At 37.3% G+C, this 12,533-nt stretch overlaps 1 protein-coding gene across 1 annotated transcript in view; it reads left to right on the forward strand.

The window, feature by feature from the left end:
- The first annotated feature begins 44 nt into the window (after positions 1-44).
- Positions 45-12,533, forward strand: part of LOC146131791 (uncharacterized) — a 58,036-nt gene continuing 45,547 nt past the window's right edge. Inside the window, exons 1-2 of the mRNA XM_083397047.1 lie at positions 45-173; positions 1,384-1,470. Of these exons, the coding sequence (XP_083253173.1) occupies positions 1,401-1,470 (70 nt within the window). The 5' untranslated portion in view covers positions 45-173; positions 1,384-1,400. The remainder of the gene's footprint in view (positions 174-1,383; positions 1,471-12,533) is intronic.

A 12,533-nucleotide genomic window follows, 5' to 3' on the forward strand; every position in this document is an offset into this window, starting at 1 on the left:
TCCCGTTCACTTTGTGCTAATTGCTATTTTCGTTTCCTGTCCTTAGCCCCAGGGTTAGGCGCGTTTTACTTGCCTCATTACACATTGTGAGTTGCTAGTCGACCAAGCTGCTAGGAACAAGATAACGGAGATATTGTGGGAGAAAGAAGATAAGTTGATCATAGTGATATAAGGTGAGATCTTCATAATGTTTTGTTTAACCAAGCTTATCGAGATATTCAATTTCTTGGGTACAATTTTTGTAACTCGAATGTGGTTTTAGCCGCAAATGGTAAACGATTTTTTGTTGAAGAAACCGAATTTATCATTTAGTTGAGTTAAACAGGTCATTTTAGTAGACTTGCTATATTTTTTTATTTTAATTTTCAATATTTGAAAATTTAAATATGTCACGACAATTCCGAAAATGAAATTAGATGTAAGGCGATACTCACCTTTTGATATTAATAATGTAGCTTGACAATGAGTTACCAAGCCAAAAAGGCCGAGTAGATCTACATCATCTAGATTAAGACGTTTCAATACGAGCTTGTAAGATGATGTCGATCTTCTCGACCTTTTTGGCTTTGCAATTCATTATCAAGCTACATTATAGATCCATGCATAGTCTACCTAATATAGATAAATTACGCAAAAATGTACAGAGATACATTGGTATTAGCCGCATACACCAGTCCTTGTTGAGCACTATACCTTAAAAATGGCGTTAAACTGATTATAAAATCGATTCTATTGAAATTGAACCCGCCCTTGGATTGAACAGCCCTATATGGGAAACCATAAACCAAGTCCATGGGAAAACAAGTTATATTTACCCTAGAGGCGGCTAGGTTCCCCTAGGTAAACTATAAGTTGAGGCCCAGGTGGCCTGTGTAAGCCTGCGGTATAGGCAAGCGTTCAGCTCTATTCAGAAGCGTTGGGATTTGAATTGGCGCACAACATCAAACTGCTGGGCGGCTTATCCTTCATGGAGGGCTCTTATGAAAGCGCAGTGCTCATAGCTCACTCCGTCCGACATTTTCAATCCTGGCTGTTTGCGCTTTGAAATGTCGACTTGGATTTTTACAGACCTACCGCACGAGTTTACTACTTTAGTCCGTTCAACTGACCTTTTGAAATTAAAATTTAAATCGATTTTTTTTAGTCGCTTGGTAATGTAAATATAAATTAGTGTAATATGACCACTTAAAGAATTAGCTCAAAATTGTCTGTATGTTATTATTAATGCTACTAGCGATTAAACGTTTTAAAATAACGATATTTTTCATTAATTAACCGACCCTCTTTTAAACACTGTATAGTAAAGTACTTATAAACGTAATGTGCTCCTCAATTGGTGAATGTTTTTGACTTTACAGTTTATAAATATTTTTGTGTGTTTAGTGACGTCATCCTACGTCATGAGGATTTTATTGACGATCGTCGCTCTGGTCCTGTGCTCAGCGAACCGTGTCGCATCTCAGGGAGACGGTAAGTCGGTTTATTTCAACAAATCGTTATTTTGTGCAAATTAAAACCATGTTTTTGAGCAACTTTAGATACGAATCCAAAATGCAGGGTTTGAAATGTAATTTTAGGGCGTTTTACTCAGAATTTAGAGCTCTGTGCGTGAGTTTAGGATCTACGCCAAGTTTAGGGTTCAGCAGAACTTTATTGCAACAAAATAGCGTTTTTTTACCACCACATCCCAAAGATGTTCTTAGACCAAATCATCAACCTAAGGTCGCGGTTTTGCGTCATCAAAAGCCGCAGGAAAGACAAGGACGTGACGTTTTGGTCGGATTTAGCGCCAGGTTGGGTGGGAAAGAGCCACAGTGCTTCCTATCCCGAGCAATTACTGCGCCTGTGGGTGCAATTAGTGGCTATGGGGAAAGCGCCGGGCTGTAAGGGCTGGTTGTTTCTTGAGAGTTGCCACTCTGCAATTACACGCCTCTCGCGGTTTAATCAAATAGGGATTACAGCTTGTGCTACACAGGCTTGGTGAGTCCTTGTGCTAACCACTTGTCGTTAAACTGTGAAAGTGCTGTGTCTTGTTTACTCTTTGGATCGAATGCTACTGCCTATGTGGATTGTCTTTCACTTGGTGACAACAACTTGTGCTGTTAAGAGACTGTTTCTAAGGCGGACGACACACTTTAGCTTTCAACTTACACGGTAATATGATAATTTGTAAATGCTTTATCACAATGAATTTTATTCAGAAGAGTTTTTTCGGTATTTTGTAAAAGATCGTTTAGGGCGCAATTTTCTAATCTTTGTGTCAATTTTAGCCTTGCTTGGTTTCTAAGGCGTTTTTAAGCTTTACTGAGCGCTAGGCCTTCATTTAAGCATGCATTTGCTCCTGTTTTACACTAATGCGGTTTAAAATCCCAGTTTCCTGTTGTGTTCTGGTGTTATTGGGAATCCACGCGGCTGTAAATTGAACCTTGCTCCCGTGGTTTCGTGGTTTCGATTTGATTTCCCGGGAAAGGTAACGGGAGAACGAGATAAAAATGTAATGTATGGGAAATGTAAACGTTGGTGGAATTGAAATAGAAATGTGACCGAATCGTATTGAAGCCCTTCTAAGCTTTTAATACATTTAGATATCTGAATAGCAACACACAGTAAAACCTAAAAAGCAACAATACCCCAGAAAAAATCTTTAATACCATATACGTAATAAAAACATCACAGCCCATAAAGAAGTAGATATCATTTTGTGAACGTTCCGAATAACTCTTGATTCATTTTCAACACCATAAGAAGGCACTGATTGTAAGTGTATATGAACTACCATAGTATTAAGACCAACGACAGAAAATCCAAATACGCACGTTTTGATAAAATATACGGAATTATTCATCAGGACAATGAACTTGAAACTGTGTGAATACGAATAGTCTACGGAAACGTTGGTATATTTATAAATAAAGTATTTGCCTGAAGAACAGTTTTAATTTGAAACAGCACGTATAGGATTTCCCTGTTTAAAGTACTTAGCTACGTAATCCTTGTGGAAGGCAAGGCTTCCTGGTCAAACCGCCGTATAAGAGCTTCTCGTCAGATAAGCAAGTGCTTCAACCCAGGGCTTTGAAGTGTGGCTTGATCAGGTGCAGGCTCCAATCTACTCTGTGGCTAGCTGAACGCGCTTTAGGCCACACACGCACTGCGCAAGTTCACATTTCTACCAGGAATTTTGTTTACCTAAAACAGCAGCCTTCGACCACCGTCTTGACTTGCTGTTTATGCTTGGGTCCGGTTACTAATTTGAGCGAAAGATTGAAGCAAGGCCTAGAATGAATACCGAAGCATATGCAGAAGTAGGTAGCATTTTAGACGTTTCGTTTAACTCTTTATTCATTTTCAACAGTTATTCGAAACGTTCAAAATGTTAGCTACATCTGTTTGGGCTTTGATATTCTTACTACGTCTTACTACAACATTAATGTAAGGCTTTTTGCAGAATCATTGGTTTTGGTTAATGCTGATACAACCCCTTTTCTACGTTTAAACGACCACGAAAACAATTCTTGTGTCAAATGCGTGTTTTAAACTTTTGGTCAATGACGTCATAATAGCGGCATATGAAAATGGAATTTATATTTTTTCTGGGTAGCAAACACATCAGATTAGGGTCCTTATCCTTAGTATATTATTTTAAAGTTTGAGTGATTTTTGTTAATGTAAATTTTTCGGCAATTATTAAAAGTAAATTCGCAGAATTATAGTTTTTTGAAGTGTGGTGCCAAAACGTAATTGCAGACCCTAAGCGTTAACCTGCCCGTAGCTCCCTTGTCACAAACTCTTCTGTATCTTTTCGTATAAATTTGCCCCTTCCTGGCTAGCCAAGGAACCCTAGATTCGTCCTGTTTTTTTTTGCGAAGTTTGCAAAACATTAGAAGGCTGCTGACGCCTGTAGGAATTGTTGGTTGTCCAAGATCGGTTTGCGGACAAACTGTGTTTTTTTTTGCTGTTGTTTACCGACAATTTGAAGGCTTTTTAGAGTTGTTGTGATGTGTCGCTTGTGGTTATTTGCACACGGAAGGTTAAAATTTCGTATTCTTCGGCGATTGACAGAATGCATTCATGGGTAAACACAAATTTTTCCGCTTTTCAATATGATAAAGTTTAGAAAATGTAGACGTAGCTTAACTTACAATGATGGTATTTCGGTGTTATTGAAAGAACTTCGACAAAAATGACACAAATGCCTGCGCTTTAATAACATTTTATAGCGTATCAAACCACCACATTTGAAAACCTTAAAGTATACCCCCATAAAGTAAAACAAAAAAGCACTGCCCAAAAATAAAAAAAATCACGCTAACACCTCCAAATCGATAAAGGAAGCCTTGCTATTTAAACAACCTTATAAAATCAATGTCCTAAAAAACTAGAAAAAATTGAAAAACCTGTACATAATCTTATAAAATAAAACAAAAAGCACCCTTAAAAATAATAAAAAATAACTTTAACACCTCCAAAGCGATAAAGGCATCCTTGCTGTTGATATTTCACCTGTCACCTTATCCTTTAGTGGAGCGAGGCCTTGGCTAGTTCAAGCCAGGAGTGTGCCACGCGGAAGTGGGCCTCAAAAGGCGACTTCTTGGGTTACCAAAGGTCTGATTCGTGCGCCCTTTTGATGTCCTAGCACTGATTGATGGCCCTGACCACTGACCGCCTGTATGGTTCACTTGGAGCGCGAGTTCTGTGCAAAGTTTGAGCCCCTAAAGCCAATAAATAGATCCGGGGTCGTCACCGTACATTAGCAGTCCACCATTAACTCTATTGTGATTCTGTGTCCGATTTTTGGTCAATTTTTACGGCGATTTGACGCTGAATCGATGTTTATTGTTTCGCGTCGCGTGGTCGGTTGGAAATTTGTTTTGTGAAAAGTAAAATAAATCGAAAATTAGGATAAATTAAAACAACAAACAACAGTGTTGTTGAAATCGGTTGAATTTGACATGTTTAGTTAAATTTTAGAAAAAACATGTATTTTTCATTTTATTTGAATTTTAATATTTTTTAAGTTGAACAATGTTGGAAGGCAAGATTCTGTTTAAAAAAACAGATAATAAACCTAACGTAAGATTATCAGTTATTTAATGAACAACGTTCATTCAGTATCAATTGTTTGTATGAATGCCTTGAGGTAACACGAGTAGGTAATTTCACAAAATTTTCAAAAAATTCGCGGCACACTTGACAATCTCTCAAGGCACATAGTTTAAAAATCATTGGTCGATCGGGAGCAATTACATAAGCGCACCAGAAAATCTTGCCGTTTCTTTAGTTCGATCTTAGCGATTTCCCACTGCTAAGCATTCAAGTCTAACGCGGCTTGATGCCGACCTAGAATCCTAGATGCTCACATTACTCGAGTATAAATGACTGGAGCAAATCTGACCCAGATTCCACGCTGAACGCTAACAGATTGGCTTAGCAGGTATCACAGCAGCGCGACACACGATTAATTTGCTCTTGGAACCACTGCTAGCGTCTATTGTCCGGTCCATGAGCTTGTTACACAAAACCTCGCAGCAGCTGCTGGTTGAACTCAGTCTTGTCTTTTGCCAAATGCTTCTTAACTTCGAAGCTTGACTGTCCGTAACTGGAGTCCTTATCACTCGCCGGTGCGACTTCAATGAGACAGATTACATAGTTTCAACACAATTTTTTTGATGAATATTTCTCCAGTGATTAACATGGGGCCGCAATGAAAGGGGATTATTTAAAGTTATGTAGAGCACTGTTATTGTTGACTTTGGCCGTAAAAGTTGGGATTTTTTAACCCGAATTTTTTTAATTGAAAAGTTGAAGTAAACTACGAATCGTAATTTTTATGGGTAAATAAAACCAAAAAATGCCATAGCAATTTAAAAAAACATCTTTCAAAATAACTTAATATTTGTTAACACGTCAATAGTTTTTTTCTTGAAAATACATAGTTTAGATCTTAAATTTGAAAATACATAGTTTAGATCTTAAATTTGAAAATACATAGTTTTGATCTTAAATTTGAAAATACATAGTTTTGATCTTAAATTTAAAAATACATGGTTTTGATCAACCTCAAAACTTAAAAAATCAACACAACAACAATTTAAAAAAAAAAATTGTAAAAACGAGAAGGCCGAACAATATTTGTAATCGCTAAAACACTTCACAAGGATTTAAAGGCACAAATTTGCCGACTCTATGTTGCCGAACCGCGCAGGGCAGTCACAGGGCCTTGATCGCTTAAAGTTGACCCGCGCCGGTAAAATACGACCTTTCAAATTACCCCTGGAGCCACTTCTCATGTCTGACGGCACCTACAGAAATAGCTGTTGGTCCGAACCCTTCCAAACGCTTAATTTGTCGAGGGTGCTTCTGCTGAGGACACAGTAGGCCATTTCAAGTTAGCCTGGCTCCTTTTTATCCCGGTTTTCGGCATTTTAGTGTGAAAAACTTGGTTAAAATTATTCTTCTATTAGTTCTTGGCCAATTGATTACATCGTTTTAAAACCACACAAATTCTAATTTGTGTTATATGCCCATGTTTTATTTAACTTTATTCTAGCTCATTTGTGTGCCATTTTTTAGGCGAGAAAACAGTTTAAAAGAACCATTTGATTGCTAGGTATTTCACTGCGTTATGTACTAAGAAAAAGGTTTCAAGAGAAGTTACATTCATCTAATACAAATAGGGCAAAATAATATTTTTGATGCTTCTTGGCCAATTAACTATAGGTTGCTTTAAACGCAAAAGCTCTGTTTTTTAACCTTTACCGTATAGACTTTGATAAAAATAAAAGGTACGGCTTTTCAAAACGGCCAGAGTTTTACAAAAACCACAAGAGTGTCAAAAAGAGTGCTTGTCTTTTTACGAAGTGGTCACGTAATCTGCTAAGAGGGACCTATCCAGTTTAAAAATGTCTTGTTTGTTACAAGTTGGAGCACACTCGTTGTACTTTAGAAGTAAGGCCAACTTGCCCATTTACTTCTTGCTTTCTTTTCGCTTTGCGCTTGGCGTTCAAAAGCAAACAATTTAGGCTTTTAGTTCTGGGATGGCATTTCGATTAATTTACCACATTTTCAACAAATTGTGCTTAAGAAATAACGGCGTTCGTTCGTTTTATGTCTGGCCTTTAAGTACAACCAGTTTAGCACGAATTTTGGTGATTTTTGCGACAGAAAACGGCGAACTTTAAATAAATGGAGAGTTGATTTTGGTTGCGTGAAACTACTGTAGGTTTTTTGTCAATTTTGGGAATTACTTGTGCCTTGTACCTTTTGCATAATTTAGCAGAAAAAGTGAGTCGCATTGATTTCTTTGAACTGTATTTTTAGTATAATCCCATCCCCAGAGCAGAAATCCCACTATAGCAGGGTTAAAAGTTCACAATTCAAGCGACGGGCGGTCCAGTGCGTTTTATCTCACAAGTCAACCCGAAAAGGCGGAATATCGCCTCTAAAGTCAGACTAAATCCCATACACATGCCTAAACTCTTATGAGAGCGATTAGCGGCGTAAGTTGATATTCTAGGATGAATAGCACCAACAATGTCCATCTGTTCTCGACCTAATATCGCATTACAAGTTGAGTCTGTTATCTCGACAACATAAAGCTCTTTATTGCGGCTTTTTAAGTCTGTGTCTTGTAAAACCACGCCCCCTGCCTTTTGTTAGTAGGCTTTACACCGATTAGTTTGCGACCTTCTGACACTGACCACTATTTACCCCTCGCGCGAGGGTGTCTCTGCGCATGCGCACTGCGTTAGGACAACATGTGTTGACGACAAACACCAATAAATCACAGTTGTCAGGTTGTGGGCGACACAGAAGTCCAATAACTGTTTTATTGGCTTGTCATATATTATAAACAGGGGTTAGTTAGAGTGTACAATTGTTTTTTTACGTATAATGGAACGAAATTAAACGCCCATACAGAAATAGGTAAAGGTGTACTTGAAACGTTAAACAAAATGCAACATACTTATGTATTGGCTTAGTGTTCATTCTACGTCTAACCACAACCCCCAGCCATTATCTTAGGATTTATTTGAAACGTTAAAAATGCTGCCTACTTTTGTGTGGGCTTTGACATTCATCCTAGGATAAGAATATTTTTTAATATTTTTTCAATTGAATCGACTTAAAGAGGTACCCATGCAATTTGGAGATGTTTTTTTGGGTGCTTTGTGCGCAGAAGATTACATATGTGTCATTATATCTGATGTTAGAAGCACACTTCGAACCCCTAAGTACCCAACCAATTTGCCCATACAAAAGCAAAACGGCATGAAGCTACAAAGAGACGGTCTTGTGTGGAATTGATCTATTTATAAACTGTGTATTTTAGCCGCAGTCACAACACAACAAAATTGGCGCTCAGTTAAAGAGCAGAGTTGCTTTAGTGGAGCAAACGACCTGGTTTAGGACTTGTGTGTGTACTTTGGGCGAGGTCATGGCTGGATTGATTTACCCACTTCCTCACGCAAATATACAACCACCGGAAACGCATTGCTTATCCATAAGCGGGCCTTTCAACCCCGGAGAAAATTGTACTTTAATTTTCCTTTTTTTCCGCAAAATTTTATTATTTAATTCTATAACTTTCCTAAAAAATGGTGTTTTTGAAAACAGTTTTCTTTTGCAGTAAGTGAGTTTTCTTTTTTCTTTTATTATGGCCAATTAAAATCCTTGTCTTTAAAACTTGTTTTAAAATTTTAGCATATTTTTTGCTTTTTTAGGAAAAAAAGGGTTTGTCACAGACCTAAATACTCAATGTTCAACCGAAAGTGACAAAAAATGATTTCACACACAAAAAAATCCGCTTTTATTGATATATAGTTAAAGTTTAAGCTGCATTAGTTGCCCGTTGATTTAAAATATCACAATTTTTTAGTTTAATTCTTTATATTTTACTCAAAGGATTTTTTATGCGAGAATGTCTAAATAATTTGAAAATTTACGAAAATAAAAAAAGAGACCAAAACGTTTTGGGCGATATTTTAGTCAAACTGACCTTTTTTTGTCGACTTTTTTTTTGTAAACTTTCGCCTCCCGCCATAAATCTCGCTCGCGCGTCCTCGCCCCTTTCAGCGTCGCGCGTCCGCCATTGTTACGTCACAATTCAACGTCGCGATTTATGGCCTGTGTTGTTTATGTAAGCTGTGAGCAAAGACGCGCGACTCTTCTATTGCTTCTTCTTGTTTGATGATTTACGTTCGACGAGTTTCGAAATGTTTGAGTTGATTTTTTTGAGGTTTGTTTTAATTGTTTAAGGCTACTTGGGGATCAGGGTTTACAGCCGAACTTGCGTGCGTTTGTGTGCGTGTGTAGTTTTTAGTTTTTGCAAAACGATATTGGTTGTAACCGTTTTAAAATAAAATTAAGCAATTATATTTGTAACCTACATTAAAGTTGCGCCTGTGTGTGCGTGCGTGCGCGCGTGTGCGCTCTCTACAGCTTGTGCGCGAACATCAGTTGGTTCAACCCAATTCCTTACGATCCGTGCCTTGCTTTAGTAACTTAGATTGTAAAACTTTCTTTCTATGCAAACAAGGTTTCACATATTTCAATTTTCTTAAAATGACAATGAACCTAAACAGACCTGCTACTGACATTAAAAGTCATTCGAAACTAAATTGTAACACAAACCAACGTGTTCTCAAGGTTTTGTTTTATATGTTTTCCAACAGTTGTTAGGTGATCTACATATGAAAGTACTACTGTCGTTTAGAAAGTTGTACCCCGCCTAACATTCATTTCGAACCGAAAACCTGTTCAAAACGTTGTTTTTCAACATTTGTCCGACAGTTGTTAGGATCTTAGAAGCGAGCTTGCTTTCAGACTAAATTCAATTCTCCCTTCATTTCGTCGTAAAAACTCTCACCTGAGAGATTATGACGATGTTTTAAGAAGATTAGATTAAAACAAAAAGTCCTAATATGAAAACATGCTCAGTGTTATCTTTGGAGTTTTCCGATTAGACGCCGGCGTCCAAACAAGTCGCAGCTAACATGGTTATAACGCCACACGCCCCAAAAATCAGCTTAGCCCTGGTCTAATTGGATTTGGAAGCGCTTGCTTATCGATTCTTGGGTGAAAGCTTTTAGAAAACTCGTCCTAAGATCAGATCACGGTCGAAACTTGCCTAATGGCGGAACCATGAAGTTGTAGATTGGGAGTGAGTTTTTCGCGTGCATTTATTTATATTAAAAGGCAAAATGTTATCATTTAACACAAACAAAAGCATGTGGAGTTTTCCGTTCAAAACACTTTATATCTATATTTATCATGTATGTTTTCACAGTTAAAATCAAACATTTAAAATTATTTATTTACTTTTTGTTTCTAAATTAAGTCAATCTACTTTATATTTCATTTCCCTGATAAGCAACTAACTACCTTTTCCCCAGTTTAACAAAACAAGCGTTTTAATATTTTTTTACACAATTATTTTTTTTTCACACAATAGAATACTAAAACTCCATAAAATAAAGCTTGGTAAACAACACTTATACCCTGGGCTATTTCTCAGAAAACTTTGCAGTTAAACTGTATCGCTGCGTTCAATTAAAACGCTATGAAAACATGTGGTTTTGTTCATTGCTTTTTCCCGTGACTATTGAGCCACTACCAAGAAGTGCTTCTAAAACAGGCGCTAAACCTCGTTCCGGTGTGTGTGTTGGCGCCCAACGTCTGGCATTGACACCATTGCAATGTTGTGGCCAAAAAAGCGTAACATTAAAACATAAAAACGGCTGGAGGTTGTAGTTGGACTAATATCAAAGACCATACAGAAGAAGGAAGCATTTTGTGAACCTTTCGAATATTTGTTAATTTTTAACATGCTACTGCTGTATAGGTAGGCTTTAGTAATATCTATTTAAAACAGTGTACCGGTTGTTTAACACTATATTTCTAAGCAAATGTTTTTTTTCGTTTCCTAGTTTTTTTAAACAAATTTAGTTCGTACTGTGCTTGATAAAAATGAAAAAATCCAAATTCTTATCTAAACTAAACGTTTTTGATATTTCCATAAAAGTAAATATGTCCCCGCATTACGTCACAAAATCCCCGCATTACGTCATAAACTGTACAGCCGCGGTCTAGTATGACGTCATAAGGAATGGTTTGTCGTGGCGGCGTGTTTCAAGTGCACATTTCCGCGTCTGTGTTTGCATAATGGAGCCTGGCGCCCAGATCACGTGACCTCACTTGCTCCTTCGTGGTACACTTGGTCATTGCGACCTCGTTCCGACCAAGTGAACTGGAAGTGTCTAGCCTCGGTGAATGTCGAGTCAAAATGATGATTTTGAGCGGATTTTGTGGTTGATGAAAGGCTTCGCTGGTCAGACGAGGAAACCACTCGTGTGATGCGAAACGTCGCGACGTTTGTTTTCAAATTGCTTTTTATTTGCTGAATTGATCGGTGTGACTAGACGCACGCAATATTCATTGGCACTTGACGCCTTATTTTTTGTCTCTCGAAATTTGTTTCCAATTGAAATTAAAATACAGTCATTTAAATTAGAGTTAGCAAAAAAAAATATGTTTATTGATAGTTTTAGGAAGCTCTTTGAGGGTTCATTGTAACTTTTTAAAAGATTGCTGTCAAAAATATTTCAAGTCATGTAGATACTGAAATGAAATAGAACAAAGACATCTTCCAAAAAACATTTTTTGTATTTCAAGCCAAATTTCGTTTGCTAAGCTTTAAAATAGCTCGAAAAAATATGTATAATTTGTTTCATAAATTTATTCACTTTTTCTTCAACCATTCTTTCAAAAAATGTTTTAAAAATCAACCCGACCCGTGAAATCTAAACAACCTTGCAACTTTACACATTTAATAAACTTTAAAACATCTTGAAAAAATCCCCCCCCCCCCTATTCTTTCGAAAAATGTTTTCCAAAAAAAATGTTTTAAAAGTCGAACCCGACCCACGAAGTCTAAACGATCTCGCAGCTCGTCATTCTTCACCGGCTTAAAACCCCCCCAATGTACACAAGTATACACGCAAGACTGCAGCGAAAGTGCTTGGCGCAGATACCTTGTTTTGAACTTGGGACGTGCCTAAGACCCAGAGGAGACAAGCCAAGGGAAAGGCAGACTAACTGCTGAGAGATGCGACTTAGATATGCGCAGTGTTTGTACCTTGACATGCTTTAACTGCGGATGGTGGCCAAGACATTAACTGCCTTTACTTGGGCTCCATTGGGAATTCTATGACGCTGTTAGAACACGTGATCTTGTGTTTGAAGCGTTTTTTTGTGAGTTTGATATTTACAATTTGATTCTGTTTAAAATAAACATGTTGGATCCTTATACTGAAAAAAAGTTCTTCTGGTACTTTATCCAGTTTGGGTGGCTTGTTACATTCCCTGATGAAGACATCCTGCATAGTTAGCCGAAACGTCGTACAAACAAATAAATACCAGAAGAACTTATTTTCAGTATATATTATGCCTGGTAGCAAAAGCATATTTTATATATATAATCCTTTCTACGAATGACTTTTACATACGCGATAAAAATTGGAAGAAAAACAAAAAAA

Source organism: Ascidiella aspersa, chromosome 9, assembly GCF_963924565.1.
Source record: "Ascidiella aspersa chromosome 9, kaAscAspe10.2, whole genome shotgun sequence".
Lineage (NCBI taxonomy): Eukaryota > Metazoa > Chordata > Ascidiacea > Phlebobranchia > Ascidiidae > Ascidiella > Ascidiella aspersa.